Source organism: Parasteatoda tepidariorum, chromosome 3, assembly GCF_043381705.1.
Source record: "Parasteatoda tepidariorum isolate YZ-2023 chromosome 3, CAS_Ptep_4.0, whole genome shotgun sequence".
NCBI classification, from domain to species: Eukaryota; Metazoa; Arthropoda; class Arachnida; order Araneae; family Theridiidae; genus Parasteatoda; species Parasteatoda tepidariorum.
The window spans coordinates 31,777,781-31,799,834 of NC_092206.1; the positions used below are offsets into that span (position 1 = coordinate 31,777,781).

General features: G+C 27.5%; 1 protein-coding gene across 3 annotated transcripts in view; it reads right to left on the reverse strand.

Annotated features, from left to right (window-relative positions):
• Nucleotides 1-20,992, reverse strand: part of LOC107442083 (filamin-A) — a 59,088-nt gene extending 38,096 nt beyond the window's left edge. Inside the window, exon 1 of one of the 3 annotated variants that reach the window (XM_043042859.2) lies at nucleotides 20,766-20,992. In XM_043042859.2, coding sequence (XP_042898793.1) covers nucleotides 20,766-20,820 — 55 coding nt within the window. In that variant the 5' untranslated portion in view covers nucleotides 20,821-20,992. Of the gene's footprint in view, nucleotides 1-3,872; nucleotides 4,177-20,765 lie in introns of those variants that run through there. The other 2 variants (XM_071178476.1, XM_043042860.2) reach the window with 2 other exon arrangements.
• Between the last annotated feature and the right edge of the window lie 1,062 nt (nucleotides 20,993-22,054).

Below are 22,054 nucleotides of genomic sequence, written 5' to 3' on the forward strand. Positions count from 1 at the left end.
CTAAGACAGTATTCCTGGTTTAGAACACACATTTTTTTTTTTTATTTTATTTTATTTTCTGTTTTTACATGTTATTTTTTACTTATTTTTACTTTTTGTGTTCTATTTTATTTGTTGTAATTTTTATAAAATTTTTTTTTGAGTGCTCCTCTCACTATTGTATTAATTTGCTTTGGCTTTATTGATACAATATCAGAAAGCACTCTGTTTCACGGATATAATCGTGTGGGCTGATGAAAAGATTATATCTTTTTTTCCCCCGGTTTTTTAAATTAAATTTCATCCATTTTTTTCTTTTTTTTTAAACTGTTGTTTGTTATTTTTTTACTTATTATTTCCCCTTTTTTCATTGTCTTCAATTTTTCTTTGTTTTATTCTTCATATATAAAATTTATAAAACTAAATAGTACGTTATCCAATCGACAATTCGTAGCCTAAAGCAAGAACATGTGTTTTGATACAAAATAGGACAATAAGAATAAAATTAAAAAAAAGAAGTTGAATATATTGTCTCATAGTTTTATTTCTCTCGTACTTTTCAGTATTTCAGTCTATAGCAAGGCATTTGCCAAAACAATAATTTTGTCTGCTATTATGAGTTCTCATTACAAAGAAATCTTACTCTATAAAGGAAGAGTGCTTTTGAATTGGGTATAATGAAGAATTATGCTCTCAAAATATTTCAGATAGTTGGCGATGCTCTTCAAAAAACTAAAATGGGTCGAATTGTGTAATCTCTCAAAATACTACGCAAAAGTTCGGATTAGACATAAACGTGTTTTTTAAATTCCATAATAATCGTACTATATTTCCATAAAACATAATTAACAGCTGTGATAAAATGGAATGGAACAAGTGCACAGCAATGCTATCCATGATCGATATGTTTAAATAGAGGATGGTGAATATGAAAGCGAATGTAAGTTTTATGTTACAAGTATTAAACATCACGTTAAAAATGGCGTACAATATTTGTACAACAGTAGCACTTCTGAAAGAAACTTTTTTTTAAATTTTAAATTTTCATGAATTGAACCCACATCGATGTTATCCATGTTATAACCATATTTAGTAATAAGGCATTTGAGTAACTGTTAAGTTAAAAATATGAAAAACTGTATAAAAATTGTCCATTTTCAGGAAAGCCAATATTGTCTCCTGAAGAATGTGACTAAATATAAATAGGAGTCTAGCAAAGAGTAATTAAAGTGATATAGTGCTTCATTTCTGTGACGTTAAATACAATATTCATTCATCATGGATTAACAGTTATAACATTTATTGGGAGTATTTTATGAAAGAACTTATAATTTTTTTTTGCGTAGTAATAGCGATGTGTTATAAGTTACCATTTAATTTTATTGCATTGGCCACTGGTTTTATTTTACATATGCAACTATGAACAATAAACAAACGATAAAGATAATTCATAATTTAAATATTTCACGTTGAATATAACTTCTGATATTCTTATTTAATTACATATTTTTCAAACTACACAGTATACACGACAAATACAAAAATGAGCACGGAGAAAAAAAAATGCATGGTCAAAACTACCAGAATATGGTTAAATTTACCATGTTTCTTGTTGTATGGAAACACCAAAAACCTCGGTAATTTTCACGGAAGTTGTTTGGTAATGATTTTGGTTAAATTAGCCATAAAATATAGTACTATAATGCGTGATAAAATTTGGAAATTTTATTATGATACCTTAGAAAATGGCAACGAAAACCTTTATTCGGAAAAAATAACTTTTCAGTTTTATACTTTTTACCAAATGTTTAATAATAAGAACTATAAATCTGAAAGCCAGAATTTATGTTAAACCATTACCATATGAACGGAAAAACTACCAAATAATTTATAAATACCATATAATTTAGTTTTATTACCAGATTTATGTTTTTTGGTTGTTGCCAGAAACATTATTATTATGCAGTATGGTAATTTTACCAGAATTAGTTTTTCGCCGAGAAAATATAACTGAATTTTTAAGAAAACAAATGTATTTAGATCTATATACATAGTACTTAAAATATAGCAGGCCTTTCGAGTATTATTATTAAAGCTTTTATTTATATTTATTATATCTATCTTCAATAGTTTACTTTGTAATCCTTTCGAACTCTTGGTATGCTAACTTTTTAAAATTATACTATAATTTAAAGAAACAATACAGTAAAAATAAAGTTGAAAAATTATTATGTGCCATTTAGCAAATAAGAGTCCGGGAGCTTTTTAATGTGATTTCTCTGTCTACTGCACCCCCTATCAATCGATCAATATGATCGAAACCAGATTGTTGTGTGGGAAAGCCTGCAGTTTAAACAATGGAGTAAAACCAAGGTCTGATTTATCGAAAGATTTTATTCCAAAGAACTAAAAGTGAACTTATTTTATGGATTTAAAAAAAATGTTTTAGGTATTACGATTGGTTCCAGAAAGGTTTAGCAGACAAGGGTTTGACAAAAATTTTGGATAGTTGACAAAAATTGAAATTAGTTTTTTACAACTTTTTTGAACGATTTTTGTATACGTGAACTTTGAAAAGTTTTGGCAATGAAATCTACGAATAAAATATATTAGAAATTTTATATCGTTTTGAGTTGTAAAACGATACTGTTTCTGCAAAAGCCTTTTCAATGTTCTGCCAATGTCGATTTAAAAATTTATTTGTTTAATATCATTATTTGATAATACAATTTGTACTTCATGAAATATTTTCCTTGTTTCAACAATTTGCAAAAGAATAACAACAACAGAAAATTGAGACGTGAATTAAGTGCTTTTAAAATGTTTCTGATTCCACGATGTTTAACTATCGTTACTTACCGGTTAATATGTGAGAATAATAATTGTAACTAAATTATTGTCTATTTTTTAATAAAAATTTTAAAGAAAAAAAGTTTAGAATCATACTATTAAAAGTCAACTTATGTGCTATATAATATGTAAGTATTTTATTTCAAAATCTGCTCGATCCAATTAGAATTGCAAAACTTAGTTTGTTTTTAATGTTTTCAGTTATTGCTTCAAAATTTTGTTGCATACTTCTGTTCATTCAAAACTAAACTAAGGAAGGAAAAAAATAGTTTCTTCCAGTTTTTTTTAAGCATTTACGAAAAACAATCACTCCGTTACACAATTTTTAAAGTAATGTGAAAAAATTTAAATATTATAAAAACTGATTAAAAATTACATTAAATAAAGTTTCTTAGATACTTATTACTTTTTCGAAATACACTCAACCCCGCAATTTCAGTTACTGAAACCAAGGAATAAAAAATATTAAAATCAGGCCCATTTAAAATACGCTTCATTAATCTGATTTAAAATTAAAGCGATTTTAATAATATAGATTATCATAAAAATATGAGATTTAATTTTCTCCGTTTCAATAAACAGTAGAAAATAAAGTTCCCGAGCAACAAGTATTTTTTCCAAATTGTCTCTCCTAAGAAATTTTGGAAAATAGTTCAAATTGTTTTTAAAATCAAATGTATGATACCAGCATTTCCTAAAAATGTGATTATTTCTGCTTAAAAAAGTATGATGCATTTTTCATTGTAAAAACATAAAAAAAAGATGTAAAAATAGTATTATTTTTTAGACGTTACTACTTTTTAAAATATTCTCTAATAAATAGGGGTTGAAACCTAAAACTAGTTTTCTAAATGTTAATTAAAATTTCTTTCCTAATGATTTGCATTTGTTACAGTTTAATTCAAAGTTTTCGTCATTAATAATAAATTAAACTAGTTTATTAAAATAATTAGCAGTCATAATTCACAAAAAGAATGAAAAACGTCAATTTTACATGGTGTTAGATCTGAAAAAGGGTTAATGGCATAATTAATGGTACTTACTATTTTATGAATGAATTCCGGATGACCATGGAATATATGGGAAAAGACGATTAAAAGAGGTCTTCCAGTGGACCTCGTGGAGAGGTGTCACGAAATAGGTTTTTTCCCGGCAAATAGCCAAGCAAGAAGAAGACGGAGGGAAAAATTGAGGGAATGTGCTATGATAGTTGATACCTTCTGAGATGGGATAGGGGTTACCGCGTGCTGCGAGGGTGGTTCTTATTGGACGACAAGTCGGGATTGCCACCATCCGAAAAAGGAGGGAATCTGGGACAGTCTCTCGCAAGAAAGACAACTTTACAACAGCCCTTGATGACGATGTTCAGTGAAAAATTTCTGCATCGCAATGTCCCCTGGTAGATGGAAAAAAAAAAAAAGAATTTACATGCTGTATCGTTTCAGACGATTTTGAAGACGTTGCCATCCATCTAGAAGTAGTCACAATGACACAGGAAGGAATTTATGACACTTGTACTTTTCTCTTCCGAAAAGTTCTTGTTCCTGGCAAGTATATATATGTATGATCTTTTAGCGGGATTTAAGTTTTTTTTTTCCCGCTGAGAGTTTTTATGGTGTGATATAAAACACTCAAAGTAACTAGTTGAGGCAAGGTTTTATTACGGTATAATTTAAGTAGCTAGACAGACGTCTGTGGATTCGAGCAAATAATTCTTAATGTAGACATGTTTCATATGGTTACTAAAATATTCTAATTGTTTACTGATTTCGTAAGAAGATATTTATCGGGATATTAGATATTTAAAAGAAACAATCTTTACATCTCAATGATAAAATGAGATTCCCATCCATATTTGTCCCATTCAGAACTCGAAGACGTCATTTAAAAAAGATAATACAAATAAGAAAATACAGATAAGATGCATACAAAACAAATAAATAAATATATAAAATTAAAAAAAAATGTTACGTTTTCAAACTATTAAAACGCTTTTAATAGTGTTTTGACATCAAATTTCGAATAAAAATTAGTCTTCTAAGACGATGACAATTTGCCCATGCACACCAAATAAATAATAATTGGACAAAAACGGTGAATTTTTCTTCTTAACCATGAAGCCCTTTTCTTAATTTTGTTTTATGCTATTTTTTGCATTTTCAAAAATAATTTTTAAAATCTACTAAAGCTATTTGTTAAATCCATGTAAAAAAGTCCATAATAAAAAGTAAAATTTGAATTCTAAGAAATTAACTAGATTCGGAAATTTTTATTCCTCACATAAACTTGCGATATTACGGCACTTAAAAGTTTTTCTTTCTTTCTTTTTTTCCATCTTTTTTTTTTTTTAATTCTTTTTTTTTTTTAAAAAAAAAGAAAGAAATCCAACTTAACAAACCAGGTTAAGTTGAAAAATAACCAAAAAAGAAATAATATTTCTGCTGGTTTAAATATTGTTTTTCCGAAGAAAAGATGATGCTCCAAAATATATTTAGTAATCTTATTTTAAATTTAAAAGAAACTCAAAATAAATATATTTTTCTTTCAAAAATAATATGCAACATTAATATCCTTAAAAAATATTTAAAAAAAGCGATTGAGTCTGCTTTAATTTCTATTTGAAATATTTTATTGAATTAAAGATGCGTGTCTCTCCAGTTGAGTTTAGTTTTCAAGCATATGAACAAATTAGCAATATTTTTTATATCACACACAACTTAAAAAAATACAAAAAAACCCGCTCTATTAGTTTACAGTAGAAATAAAAGATGGGAAATAAAATATATATGTGTTAATAAAAGATAATTAAATAAAAATTCAATAAAACTCAGTTCACAACTCAGTTTCATAATATAAAATAAATATGATAGCAGGGCTCAAAAAAACTCAGAAATTTCACCCGTCCCCGAGGACGGCTTGTCCAACAATGTACCCGTCCTCCTTTGAAACTAAGCCGTCGCTTCTAAATAAATAAAAATAGAATTTTCTCTTATTTATTTCAACCATTTATGTAAATTGCACAATGAATTGGTAGTTACTGCGATTACAAACAGTAGGATTACATTATACAGTAATAAAGGAATTTCTAGGTTACTATTAGTAACCTAGTATTTCTTTTATGATATAATTCATTTCTTTTATGAAATAATTATAATGACGAAGGTCAAGTTATCTGGAATGTCAATTTATCCGAGGGTACTGCGTTTTTTATATGAATCAAATATGACGTTTGCCAGTTCAACAATCAAGTCAATGATATACAGAGGTTTCTGCACAGAAATCTGAAAGGGGTTTTCTATTTAGGTAGATGTTCATAATTGCGTTTTACGTTTCTTGTTTAAGATCAGTACGTAATGTGTTTTTTTGTAAGTTCATTGTTGAAAAGCCCCTTTTAACCACTGCAGTACTACCAGACGGAGAACAATTCTAATGACAAAAATTGAAAATGTATCACGAACATCAACGGGAAAATGGCCGTCAGCGCGGACGTCGGATTCGAGAAATTCGTTGTCCGCGGGGAATTTTTGGCAGCCGCGGACGGGCGGTTTTTCGATCCCTGTATGATGGTATTATTTTAGTGTTAAGAAATGGTTGATGATAAAAAATTCTTTTTATGAGATTTTTAAATTATATAATAATTTAACATAGAGTTGTTCTCCTCAAAAAAGAACTTATAAATTATTAGTTGCTGTTATTTAACTTGAAACTTGCAGTATTTTTTTAAAAATTTCATTGAACAATGATAATTACTTTTAATTTTTTCGTTTAAAAACCAGCAAGGAAGTGAAGAAAAGTTTTGAAAATGATAACTAGGTTTTACGACAAATTCTTTATCCTATCTAAGCAGACATAAAATTAATATTATTCCAAATAAATGCAAATATGAATGCTTATCTCTTTAAATTTGAAATGAGGTAGGGCTGATACAATAAAGCAGACTGCTTGATTTTTGTAATCGAGTAAATAGATATTCAACTGTTATGAGTTAATCTGCTCTGAGAAATATGAAAGTTCGCTGGAAAATGTTTTGAAAGTGATTCATTATGAGAAGAAAGAAAAAGAAAAAAAAAAGAAAAAGGAGAAAAAAGGAAGCCTTCCACTCTGACACATCACAAATTTACAAAGTGTCAGCAGAGTTGATGTCAACAATGTTATGTCAGGAACGCATTGTCAGTAACACTGTCTACAATGTATTAAATAATCCATTGTTGAAGGTATGCCAAATCTTTTGTTATCTAACTCTCAACAACGCAATAAAAAAAATAAAAGATTTAAAGGCTCTTAAATGAACATTTTTGAGTCTTATTACCTTAAAAATTAATAAACCAAATTGAAGCACTAAATTTACATGAATGTTTTTCATTTAATTACAACAATCACAGATATTTTTATGGTAATATGAATTTTTTTTTATTTTATTCTTTTAGTCGTAATTATTTTAAGCTGTTTGCAATAAATGTTTGCAAAAATTTTAATGCCAAAATACTCAACGACTTAATTAACAAATGTATTATTCATGACTCAATTAAATTGAATTACTATTCTTTTGCGCCTGCATCATACAAGACCCATTGTCATTGCAATTGGCATAAGAGAATTTAGGATAATCGAATTCTTCATAAATTTTTAATTATCCTAAAAGTATATATGCAAATTCTTATAAGTTTCAAAATTAATACACTGAATAGAAAATAATGGAGACTTTTCCAATTTTACTGGTGCACTGCATAATGACGGTGACATTTACAAAAGCCAATGACAAACTATTTGAGTGTGATTTTATAAACAATTACGAACGTTTGAATAATATGAATAACTATAGCTAGTTTTATCTTTGACGAAAATAAACTTTATGTTAAAATTTTATTTTTCTTATTATCCCGTTCTCTAATTTAACTGAGTCATACTTTTATTATTATATTACCACTTTATTCATAAAATTAATTATAATTTTAACATTTAAAATCTTATCTATTATCTTTCGATTAAATTATCCATAGAAATAATTTAAATATTTGAATGAAATCAAGTGTCAAACTTTCAGTCACATTTCCTTCACCCAGTGTGAAATACTTAGCAAAGTAATAGATTTAAAATTAATATTTAAAATTAAAATTAACTTTCAAAATCTTATCTGTTATCTATCGTTACACTGGCAACTATCCGAAGTAACAATTTAATTATTTGAATGAAATTAAGTGTCAAACTCCCAGTCATATTTCATTTGCCCAGTTTGAAATACATAGCGAAGTAATAAATCATTTTCAAATGCTGCCCTAAAATTAATTCAAGGACACTTTCATTCGCAGTCTTGGACTGGCTCCATCTGTTTTAGAAAATAAAAAAAATAAAGTTGTTTATGCTAACATACATTCGAATAAAGAAATTTTTGGCAAAAATCGGTTCTAATGTTTAAATTTAGCATCATAAAAATAAGCAACATTGTCCAACATTTTTATCCGTAGCTAAACTTGTCCTTTGGAGCCACCATCTTGACGTGTATGACACAGTATTTTATAAAACTTGTCTAGAACGTTGACCTTCATTAGTCACTGAGAGCCAGTGAATAATTATAAACAAATATGAATAATGAATCTGGGAGTAAGATCTCATATTTTAACTATACTCTTTTTTTTTCTCCAAAATTTACAAAGTCAGTGTTAGATGCTTATGTAACCCTGACGTGCGTTATTATTCTGCGAAATAAATGTCATTAAGATAGAATGATAGCAAAATGACATTGGTCAGATATATGTAGATAGACACTTAATCCAAAAACACTATTCTATGTAGTATTTTTTCAATTACTGCTATATTTTAAGAAAACTATTAATACAAAAATTATTCCATGATTTCTTTCAAGAAATTTGAACCTTTCACTGGTGGAAATTTTGGATCAAATTAAATCAAATTATCTTCTTGATTTTTTGCAACTACTTGTATGGTAATGGCATTTCTGGTAAAATAAAATCACAATTATGAGAATAAAAACAAAATGTACCGTATTTATTCCAGTTATTTGGTAATTTTTCCATTCGTATGGTTACAGTTTATCGGTTATTTTATTATAGATCTTATTATAAATTCCTAATTAAAAATTATAGTTCTTATTACTCCAAAATTATAGTTCTTATTACTCCAAGTTCGGTAAAAATGTAAAACTGAAAAATAAATTTAACCAAATAAGTTTTTTTATCTGTAAGGTATCACATTAAAATTACCAAATTTCATGACATTTACTCCCAAATAGTAGTATGGAAATCAAACCTTATTTTACTGCTTATTTTAACAAAATTATAGTTCTTATTACTCCAAATTCGGTAAAAATGCAAAACTGAAAAATAAATTTAACCAAATAAGTTTTTTTTTCTGTAGGGTATCACATTAAAATTACCAAATTTTATGACATTTACTACCAAATAGTAGTATGGAAATCAAACTTTATTTTATTACTTATTTTACCAAAAGCCATTACCAAAACGCTTGGGTAAAAATTATCGCGCTTTTTGGTGTTCCCATAGAGCCAGAAACATGGTAAACTTTACCACATTCTGATAGATTTAACCATGTTTTTTCTTATTGTAATACGGCGCTAAGTTGATCCAGGTTCTCGGACTCCTTTGGCTTTATTCAACCCGATACTATGGTTCAATTTGGACGAAAACATAGTTCAATTTAATATTTCTATTATTCATTCACCTTAACTTATTTCTTTCAATCTAATTAATCGGCTTTATTAAAGTTCCAAGATACTTACACCTTATCACGGTAGTTTTTATCACATCAAAGTTGAATGAATTTTTCGGAGAGTTCACAGACTAACTGATGAATGTTTATTTTATAAATTTAATTATATATTACAGAAGTTAAGAGATAATGTTTTTGGAAATTTCGAAAATTAAACTATAACACTGTAAAGCACGAAGCATTTGTATAGAAAGAAATGTAAGTTGCGAATTAATTCAGCTCTATTAAACAACACGATAAAATAAGTCTTCAGAATAGAAAATTAATCATACTTGCGAATATTTTCTTTACATATTGCCATTTTATAAATATATACTAATTTTAGCATGTACATTAAATTTTATCTACTCATTAAGATTTTTTTTCACAAAAATTATTTTTGTTCATAAACATAGCCCTTATCATTTTGTTGAAAAGCGAATAAGTTTCCAATTAGTTTTTCTCATTATAAAAAATAAGTTTATGAAGTTAAACTACTTAATTTAATGAAACAACATTGATCTTATTAATTATTAATGTTTGCGACTTACTATATAATACTATTATTATTATTATTATTGAACATTTTCATTGCAATTCATATAACGTGCAAAGTAAAAAGAAAATAACAATACTTTTAATTTAGCATATATTTAATAATTGATGTTCTATTTCGGTTAACTTGGATCTCTATTTTTAGGTAAACTGCAATCATAGTAAAAATAATATTTGAATTAATTGTTTGTAAAATAACGATTCTTTTGANTTAATGTTTGCGACTTACTATATAATACTATTATTATTATTATTATTGAACATTTTCATTGCAATTCATATAACGTGCAAAGTAAAAAGAAAATAACAATACTTTTAATTTAGCATATATTTAATAACTGATGTTCTATTTCGGTTAACTTGGATCTCTATTTTTAGGTAAACTATAATCATAGTAAAAATAATATTTGAATTAATTGTTTGTAAAATAACGATTCTTTTGAGTGCACACAGAAAGCGACATCTAATAATATAGTTTCTGACTTATACTTGTCACCTATTGAGGAAGTGTTGACTGAAATAATGACAACTGCACGATGATGGATACTAATTGCAAATCAGACAATGCATTTAGTTACACGCGTTCCCAGACAGTTTAATGTTGATAAAATGCCAGAAATTTTTTATTGTCTAACTTTCAACAAAGCAGTGAAGAAATCTTTTTTTTTTAATTGTAATTAAAAAAATTCATAGTATGAAAACAAAATGCAGTATTGCATATGCTTTTATTTTCAGATCTGTGATATTAAGAGAATAATTGTGGAATGCATTAAGTTTTAACTGCACCACTTAAATTTCAGTTTTTTAAAGTNTTTTTAAATTTTTTTTTTTTTTTTTTTTTTTTTTTTTTTTTTTTTTTAAATTTTGAATTGAAAATGTTTGCTTTCAGATTTATACATATATGTATATAATGCATTAATATAAGTCTATTAACTAGATATCAAATTTTAATTAAATCATGTTTTTGGTAAAAAAATACATGTAAGAAATGAATACGCACTACATGTTAAATATTAATGAAACTGTTTGAACATTTTATAGGAACATACGTATAAAAATTTAAAATGATAGGGATTTCAATTATGTTTTATATTTCTCGGAACAAAATTACTTTGTTGAAATTAACGAAACTATATTTAAATGCAAATCTTATACCTAGAATATTTTTACTATCACATAGTATCACATATATTTTACTATCTTATACTATCACATTCTTAGGAAAATAATTCTTAAATACAATGCAATTAAAGATTGAGAATTAGTACTTTTTAAAAATACATGCCAAAAATAAGCTCAAATAAAAATTTGTGAAAAAAATGTGAAATGGTTCTGAGAAGAGTTAAGTTTGTAGTACTATTAAAAAATGCCTCGAGATTTAAGAGTTCGTGAAAATGAAGTGTTTTCTAAGCCATTTCACACTGACTTAAGTTAGCCATTTCACACTGACTTAACTTTTGGAAACAATTTCATGAAATACGGCTGTAGTGCAAAGTTTATTATTATTGAATTTAAAGGCAAGACATAATGATAGTTTCTAATTGAAAAAAAGATGCACAATAATTCACCTAAATGAAATTATAGCTTTTCACTAATAGATTCATAAGTTAAGTTTATAAGGAGAAAAAAATAATGTAATGTGACCGTGGTCTATAGTAATAACTTTTCTGATAAAAAAGCAGCACAATTCTGGTACATAATAAAAACCAAAATATATGGCCTCTAAGCCATTTATTTGGTAATTTTTCCGTTCATATGGCAACATTTTACCGGATATGCTAGTTTTCAAATTATAGTCTTATTATCAAATATTTAGTAAGATTTACGAAACTGAAAAGTAAATTTAACCAAATAATAATCTAATTGTAATCTAGGATAATCATTTGTATTAAGTTTCTTCTTCGGATGTGCTAGTTCTTTCGCTATTTTTATTTTATTTATTTTAGGTAATATTAAATTAAAAATAATAATTGTCTTTAAATAGTTCATAAAGGTAAACGAACTATTAAGTTACATTCCATTCAAAGGCTGACGACTTCTTAAAGTTTGGTTCTGGTCCCATCTAATTTTGAATGTTTTTTCTTATCCTAGTCCATGAGTGTCAGTAAAAGTATTTTATATCCCAAAGTTGGGGATCCACTCAGAACATAATTATACATTTAGAACACATTAACAATAATATTTATAACACAAAACTCATAATTATTTAAAAGCTATCAATAAATATTGAAATTATCTTATTATCAATAGATTAATTAAGACTTTAACTTATATACATGTGAAAAATCAGTTTCACTTCCTAATACTCATAGCTCTTATCTCAATGCTTATTTCTCTTAATAAATTTCTGAAAGAATTATTTTCCCAATATTTTCACGCAATTATAAAATTTTTATTTTTTGTATAATGTACAGTATTTCTGTTCTCTGAAAGAAATGTGAAAAACCTAAGTCAAATATCCTCTTTCTTGGTGGTTTTTAAGACGGCGTCTTACTATTGTAGTCATTCAGGTTTATACTTTGTCATTGAGCCAAGGAGAGAAAGGTTACTCTAAACTTGGATCTAAAATGCTGTTGAAAGGAGCAAAAATGTGACGCAATAAAATTTTTTGAGAAAACCTGACGACGGCAGATCTGTCTTGAACTGGCTTAAAACAAATTAAGCAGATGATTTGAAAGCTAAATGAGGTTCACATCAAAACTACAAAAAAATAAACAAGTGGAAGGAATGGATCATCGTGTCTAGATCAAGTTGTCGAGATTTATTGCTGGGCTGGATTATAGTTTCAGTCCCGTTTGTTTATTGATTTGTTGCCATTAAGGCAAACACTATTTTATCATCTGTAACAAATAGCTCATTTGAGTTGGATTCAAAACTGTAATGTTGCGTCCAAAACGTAATATTACGTTAGCATTGCAGTTTTGGATTCAACTAAAGAACATCTGTTTCTAGAGAACATCAACTAGATAACATCTGTTCGAACATCTGTAGTGTAGGGGTAACTTGTATATTGCTAGTAGGGGAAACTTGTCTTCGATGATGCATATTGTAAAAGCACATAATATGCTTGTCGGTCCTCTAATAAGTAATAAGTAATAACTTTTCAAGTAAACAGATGTTTCACTTCCTCGAGTTTATGTCAATGGTCTCCCTCCTTATTTTACCCACCGTCAGATTCAGTTCTTAACATTAATTTCATTTTCTTTAGTACGTACCGTCATATAAGTTTGGCGCTGCTTGATCGATTCCGTCTTTTGTCCTAGAAAATTTTATCTTCAGGCTAATCCACTGCTAGCCTGACAAATGTAGGATTCAAACCTTTAGTTGAAAACAGTTAAAATTATAAATTAGTTTCCTTCTATTAAACAATGTTCTTGTCTTTTTATTAGATTCTAAATTTTAAAATAAAACTTTTTTAGTGAGCTTTTAGCAGCTTTTTAGTAAGCTTTTAGCACAAGCTTTTAGCAGCTTTTTAGTAAGATTTTAGCATAAGTACTTTTGAGATGTGTAATAATCTTTCCAAAAAGGAAAACTGTTTTAATAGGGAGAAAATTTAAATATAAAACGGGATTAACTCGTAATATATCATTATGAAATTTATAAAAACTTCTTTTTTTCTTCCTTCGTTTATTTTCCCTTTTTTATGCATAAAATTTTCAAATTTGAGATTATTTTTCAGAAGGAAGAAGTTGGAACGCATATAAATGAGTTGATGCATTTATGGGGAGAAAAAGTTTCGCCTGTTTCAAGTAACGCTCTCTCAAAACTTCTTTTTTTTTGTAATGCTTGCAAACACGACAGTTTTAATTTTCAATAGATTCGACGCAATTTAAAAGAGTCTATATGGGAGTCTATGACGCCCGGTGGCTGAGTGGTAACGCTTCGCGCTCCCGTGCCACAAGTCCTGGGTTCGATCCTCGGGCCGGGCGAGGTTGACTCAGCTTTTCATCCCTTCAGTGGGTCTATAAATGAGTACCAAGCATGCTTGGGAACTAAACACTGGGGGTTCCACGTTCGGCTGACCACCTGACCGGAACATCTGCTCCTACACCCCAGATCCCAAGGTCAAGAAAACTGAGATGGGCACAGTAGGCCTTGGCCCTCTATGGCTGTCTCACCACTGAGTTTAGTTTTAATTTAGTTATATAGGAGTCTATAGAGAAACTATATCAGGAGATTGGTAATTTTAATTTAACGTTTTGCTTTTTTTTCGTTTTAGCTTAACATATAATCGAATTGAATTTATGTCATATTGCGGTGACTATGTACAAAGCTTTCTATCGCTCCCTAAATAGGGGTGTAAGACTATGGTGGTTAGAAGTATCATACAACTATCCTGGTGCTCATTGGTTCTAATCTAGCCGGCAGCCTACGAACATCGCTTTCCCGCATTTTTCCATTCATGTCACTTTTGAGACTATGCATTTTGCTTAAAAAAGAGTATATATTGTTTAAAATTTGAATACACGGGTTTTTTAAGCTCGACTATAATTGTTTTGAAGGTATTTTGACACGTTTTTGCTCAATTTTGAGAAACTCTTTTTTACATTTTCTTTGAGAAACTTTTTTTGTATTTTATCATTTATTTTCGTTATATTTTTTGTGAAAATAGTAACTAACAATCGTGACAAAATTAAAGGCTTAAAACTAAAAGTGTTCTTACAAAGTAGTTTTGTAATATTGACTCATTTGGAAACAATTTGTAATAAACATATTGAAACACTTTCTCACAATCATTAAATGGTAACATTTGGTGTTTGAAAAATTATACTTAGTTTTGTGTGATATTTTATGTAAAATTGTGTACAGTCAGCATATATGTACTATTAGAATAATTATCATTAACTCAGAAATTGAAATAAAAAAGAGATGCTAGAGATTAAAAGTTTTCACTATTGCTAAATACTTTATTTGTCAAGAAAAAATTGAACGGAAAATTAAACAAGAATATAATAGAGTTCCTGCTATCTAACTCTTAGTTAAAGAGTTTTGACAATTCAAAAATGTTCTAAATATTGGGTTGCGAAAGAGAAAGATAGTGGAATGGTTACGACTAATAGTTGCGACACTTCTTTACAGTCTCTTTCACTTTTTCCGTTTTGGGAGCTTTTAGCTTTCACAGTGATTTTTATTAAGTTTTGAATTTAATTTTTCTTGTAATTTTTAAGTCAAAGATATGATAAAAAGAAAACTAAAATGTATAGCTTTTTAATAAAAAGAGTAAATTATTGATAACTTCACAAAAATTAAATTGGTACAAGTTTCATTCATTATTTTGTTATTAACATATTTTTTATCTCTTAAATAAATATTTTTATTTTAATATAAATAACATTTTTATTTTATTATTTATTTTGTTAACTTAATGGAATCTTGATATCTTTGCGATGGAATCTCGATGGAATGTCTGCGGTGATGGAATCTTGCAGTCAAAATTTGGATTGCACTCAAGACAGTATTAAAGCCCTGTGCTCGATGTCAATGCAAGATTCAATAATTTTTCGGTCGCTACAAGCACAAATTTTCCGTTCATCAAAATTTTCCGACAGCTTTAAGACTGGCTACAGCACTCAAATTTAAATTGAATTTAAATGCTACAAGGGTATTTGCAATCATTTCACGACTGTTAACGGAAGAATTTATCATGAAAATATTGCCAAAGGAAACTTATCTTGTGTCAAATTTTTGACTAATTTCTGATTAACTAGAGTGATCACGTCATAAGAGCCCCTTCGCGCCTGGCGACAATGTGAGTTTCAATCATTTTCAAAACAATCAGAACCAATCACCATGTTATCGCAAAGTTAACTGATTGCTGGTAAAACTTTTGTCCTCTTTCTAAGAAACTGGAGTGTTTGAACCTGATCTAGATAACCGGATCTGATGAACAATTGAATAATAATTATTTCCTGATATTCTTTACAATTAATTTATAGTCAATCAAAATTTCAATTACTGTCCAATTAGGTAGAGGGCCTACATTTTAAATGGAGCTCTGCACTAGATGACATCTGAAGTTTTTAACGTTTTCTGGTCACTACATGAAAATTTAGAATCATAACATAAAAGAAAGGAAATTTATCTTTAATCTGAATTTCAACTATTTTCTAACTAGATGAAGTGTTCTTATATGAACTGAACATTGTTAGATGGAAATAATTGTTTAAATTTTTTTTGACCTACCTAAGCATAATTTAGATCATCAAGTGAAGTTCATCCACAATCTCAATTTCGACCATTTCTGGACCACCTAGAGTGCTTAAATTTCTACAGGAATTCTGTGTCTGATGACAATAAGCAAATAATTTTTTTAATAGTTCAAGCTAAATTTATTAACAAACTAAGAATTTCTTATACATTCCGACTTTATATAAAAGGTATAAAACTAAGAGTGGAAAATGAGAAAATAATTCCATTTTTGTCATACGAAAAACACAAAGAGCATAGTTTTTGCAATAAACTTCTACCACCACCAAAAATCTCCTTTTTGTCTTTTGAAAGTGATGCGCTTTACTTTTTTTTCCTGGTAAAAATCAAATTATTTTCGTATTTTTTTTATCCATTTAAAGAGTTTTATTTTATTTTCTCATAATTAGTCATTATATCCCAATTTATATTTTAAATTGTGACCAACTTTTACAGAAATTCAAATTTTTTTTGTACTTATTGAACCTTTCAATTAAATAATTGTATCATTAAATCTTTAAAAAAAAATGAAATTTAAGTAAAGAGAAAATGAATAGCAAAAACATTTTAGTTTTTGAATAATAATGAAAAATATATATATATATATAAAAATAACGAAAATTATGCATAAAAATAATGAAATATATATGTAATAATAATGAAAAATAATACACTATTCAAGAAATTCTAAAAACAACACACAATAAAATGCGAAGTGATTTAAAAGATCTCCATCTTAACTTCATGGAATAAAAGCTTACTAAATCTAGATATTTATTTTCAGTATAAACTCAAATCAACGTAACGCACTTTTATAATCAATAATGCATGAATAAGTTACAAAAAAACGGCGTCATTTTTTTCATACATACAAATTAAACGGTATTAAAATCAGGTATTGTATATCATCATTAAAAAATCAACTTACATTTTTATGAAAATATACAATTACCAGTAAAAGTTAATATTTCAGCAGTAAAAAATTTAAATTTAAAGAACATAACAAGACATTGATAAATAAAAACCATAAACAAAAGCAATGACAAATCACCATAATTAATTATAATTGGAAAATGAATAAATAGCAGCCATTTAAGAATTGTTGCTATGGTGTCAATATTTAGTTATGTTACGATTCGTTTTTTNTTTTTTTTTTTTTTTTTTTTTTACAACCAAGAGACAAGAAACTTCGCCAAAGTACAGAAAATTGTTGATGTACAAATTTAGCTCTTTAAATATAAAAATATAATTTACTTTTTAGTTTGTTTGCGAAATTTTCTCCTAAAATTAATTTTATGGAGATAAAATTAATTTCTTACTAAAAAATTAACGATTTCTTCCTTATATAATAATATAAATAAGTTGACAAAAGTGGCAAGTAGAGCAATCTTAATTTTTAAAATCTAATTATTTCACAAAATAAATGATTTTTTGACTCGTATTTGTGTATAAGAGATACTTAGAACAGTTTAGAATAGTTTTTAAAGCAAAGGAAAATAATATGTAACCGAAATTATGAGATTTCCTTAAATAAAAATACCTTGTCTTCCACTCCGTTTTAAGTCGTTGCTAATTTTTTATTTTTAAAAAATCTAAATTTTTGTTATAATTTTCAAGTGATCATAAAAGCAGCCTAATAAGTTTATCAACAAATTAAACATGAAATGAAATGTTAATTATGAAGCAAAATGTGCTTTTGATATATTTATATATTTCAAAGGAAAACAATTCAAATAATTTAGCAATAAGATTTGCATTCTCTTAAACACAAAAACTTTTTTTTTGCGATGATAGCAGGAAAAAAACTCTAAAACTTGAAAATGTCGAACTAATTTTTTTAAAATAAATGCTTTCAGAATTAACTGCGATTATACTATTAAGAAATTCATTACGTTTAACTTTTAGAAAAATGAATTTAAATGGATCGATTTTTAACATCTTCTCTAAATATAAAAGCTCAAGAATATATCAATTGATTCATTTGAAAGAGAAGTTTTTAAATTCATTGAATTGAGCAATATGGATAATGCAACCGATGAAGTTGGATTTGAAATGCAACTTCTTAAAAGCAAATTATTAATTAAGTTATTGTCCTCTAGTTTTTTTAAACAAAATTAATCTGTTTTATATTAAAAGTTATTTGCTCTAATGATTTGAAAATAAATTTTTAATTTCTTTGGTCGAGAGGGTAAGGAATTTTTTTATTCAATTAAGGTATTTTTAGTTAACTTTAGGTTATATTTTGTTAGAAGTAAATGAGTCATTGCTTTCAATTCTTGGAATAGTGCATTTTTTATCGGAGATTCATATTTAGTATAGAATTTAACTTTATAAAGTTGAGAATATATTGACTCATTTGACAGACGCACTATAAAGTTTTCTCCTGCTACTGCTGTGTTTTAGCTATATATTAAAACTGCTATAAGTAAGTAGTCAATGCTGTCTTGTTTTGATCACTTTTAAGGAAAGCACGTTTATTTAAATCTATTCGTTTTTAAGTCAAAAACTAGAAATATATCAATTTCTTCATTCGATAATGTTGGTTTTAATTTTGGAACAATAAATGCGGTTTAATTATATTAAACAAGTGCTGAATGAGTTATTAATTTCAACTTTTTAGAAATGTACGTTAAATCTTCTCCATATTCAATATTTGTTCTAACTTAGATAGTTAGAAAATTCATGGATTTTTTTTGTTGTTCGTTGTTTTTATATTTTTCTAATGCAGCGAATGCGATCTAATTATCTTAATTTATGCCGCTTTAGAAGTAAACGTATTATTGCTTTTTATTTCCTTTTTACAAAATTCTGTTAAACCTAATCATAATCAATACCTATACTAACTTAAATAAGGAAAAGTATTTATTGCTGCAATGTATAAAGTTGGTTTACTTAGTTTTACTGACGCAATGAATTTGATTTTAACTATAAGTTTTAAAGTATGTAAACTTTGTTGTAAATAAATAATTGCTTACCCCCTTTTTTTAAAAAAAGAAGTTCATTTCTCTCTGTCCTTGTCTTTACCTATAATATCTATCTGACTTAATTAGGTAAAAATTACAACAATCGGTTAGTTTTATATAGTTAATCTAAAGCCATTTTGGTGAAACAAATGTGGTTTAATAATTTTAAATTATACTGAGTTATCAGCAAAAGAATAAAAGCTTTTAGCTAAAAAGTCATAATTTAGTCTTATCTGCATTTTAACTTAAATAGATATAAACCGATTGCCTCATTTGAATAATATATTAAGTTGGTTCGTTTTAAATTTTTAAGACACTCTGAACGCTGTTTAATTATTTTAAATTATACCAGGTTCAAAGCAAATGAGGGAAATTGTCAACTTTTTTTTAGAAAGGTACGTTTAATTTAATCATTATCCAATAAATGTTCTAAATCAAATAGTTAGAAAGTAAATCAATACAGAGGTTGATTTATTTAGATAGCTTAGATGTGAATGAGAGGTTTCTTTGGTGTGAATGAGTCGCTTATGACTTTTTAAAAGTTATTTAATTTAATAAGCATTAATTTTTTATTTATGTTTTGGCATGTTGATACCATTTTGAATTTTTTGAGAGTTTTCTGTATTTTTAAATTAAATATTACCATAAAGTGTAAGTATTAAATGTCCATATTTCAGAAAGATGCTTTGTAGCAAAAGCAATGGTAAATCAGCATAGAAGAACAAAAAAAGCGTAAAAAGAAACAAAAATAGCAGTTATTGTTCTTATATCTTTACTTTAATCATATTAGTATCATAAGTTCATATCTGTTCTAACTTAAATAGTTAGAAAATGTATGAATTGTTCAGTTTCATAAATTTGGCATTAAGTCTTCGTGGCGCACAAAATGTGGTATAATTATCTCAAATTTCATTGAGTTATCAGCAAAAAGGAACAGCTTTCACCTATTTATAAAAATGCAATATAATTTGATCTGCCTTTAATATACATTTTAACTTAAATAGAAAAAATATCGATTGCTTCATTTGATTAATGTATTAAGTTTGGTTTTAAATTTTTAAGACACTCTGGACGCAGTTTAATTATTTTAAATTATGCCATATTAGAAAAAAAAATGAGGAAAACTTTCAACTTTTTTTTTAGAAAGCTACGTTCAACCTAATTATTATCGAATATATGTTCTAACTTAAATAGTTAGAAAGCGAATCGATTCAGACGCTTTAACAGTAGATTTATTTAGATATCTTAGATGTGAATGAGTCAGTGTTTTTAAAAGTTCATTTTTTTCTTAAACATTAACTTTTTATGTTTTGGCAAGTTGATTCCATTTCGAATTTTTCCTTGACAGGTTTCTGTGATCTTAAATAAAATGTCATCATAAAGAATAAAATGTAAGCTCTAAATGTCCATATTTTAGAAAGATGCTTTGTAGCAAAAGCAATGGTATGCCAGCTTTGAAAGAAAAAAAAAGCGTTAAAGCGAACAAAAATAACCGTCATTTCCTACCGAAAACCAGATCATCGTCAAGAGAGACTTCGTCAGTGTTGCTGCGAAGCGCCATTATTCAACCACAGTGCAGAATAATCTCAACAAGCTTAGCACCTTCTGGAAAAAGGCGTCAGCTATGCCCCACACCAAACGACGAATGACGCCTTTTGCTAGTTCCCTGGTCACACGCCATTTCGCAAATAAGAAATTTTCTCTACCATTCCAACATTTTACGTCATTAATTTATTTTTCGCGCTTTTTACACATTTTAAGAATAATTTTATTTTATGTTTTTTACTCATTCCGAGTCGTTGACTGCATTAGGATATAGAGATGGCTTTTCTTTGGTTTCATATTCAATCTTGGATAAGCTAAGATCTTCAAACTTATTGGTCATTGCTTTTTTTTTTAAATGTATCATTTAAATAAAATTATATAATGTGTATCTATATGATGAATTGGTATTTTCATGGATAGATTTCAAGAAAATTTATTAATATAATACGCGTACTCAGGTTGATGTACGAGGTTTTCAACGCAAATGTGTAAGACTTGGATTTTAGAGTTCCATCCCTACTTGAGGAAATGATTCATACGTGAGAACTCACCTTCAAGGACAATATTTTGGATGATGGGTGTGAAAGTTTCACTTCAACATGTAAACATTGCACCACAACAACACCTCTTATTTTGGCACCTCGCAGTTTTAAATTAGATATTTATTACGCCCTAACTACATTGCAATTAGAAGCAAAATTGTTTGCTGGCAAACGTAAAAACGCTGAAAAACACGGAAAAAAGATTGAAGAATTTCTGAAATCATTGTAAAGCCTAATATTTTCTTTAAATTTGTATAGAAATTATTATGCAAAGAATTTATTTGATTCATGGGGAAACGTGACATCCTTTGTTCATTTTCAGAAACCGAGCCTTAAATTCTAATGAGTGTATTCTCTTTCCTATCTTGCCTTATTTACGGTGCCCTTTATTTGATAGCAGGAATAAGTTGGAGGAAAACCAGATTTTATTTTAAGATTGAAATGACTTGCATAAACATAAATGTGAGGCTAGCCCTATTGATCTAATAAGTGGAGTTAGTCCCCTATTCATGTATATGTTTATATAAACAAGGCAGAGTCTGATAGCAAAATTTAAGGGTTGTACATAGGGAATCATCGGGGTTATCTTTATACGTTATATCAAACTAAATATATAACTTGTTTGTGAACAAAATGCTTTTAAATGATTTTTAATATAAGAGAATTATGATATATTAAGAAAATTTAGGCTTTTATTTCGTTAAGTTT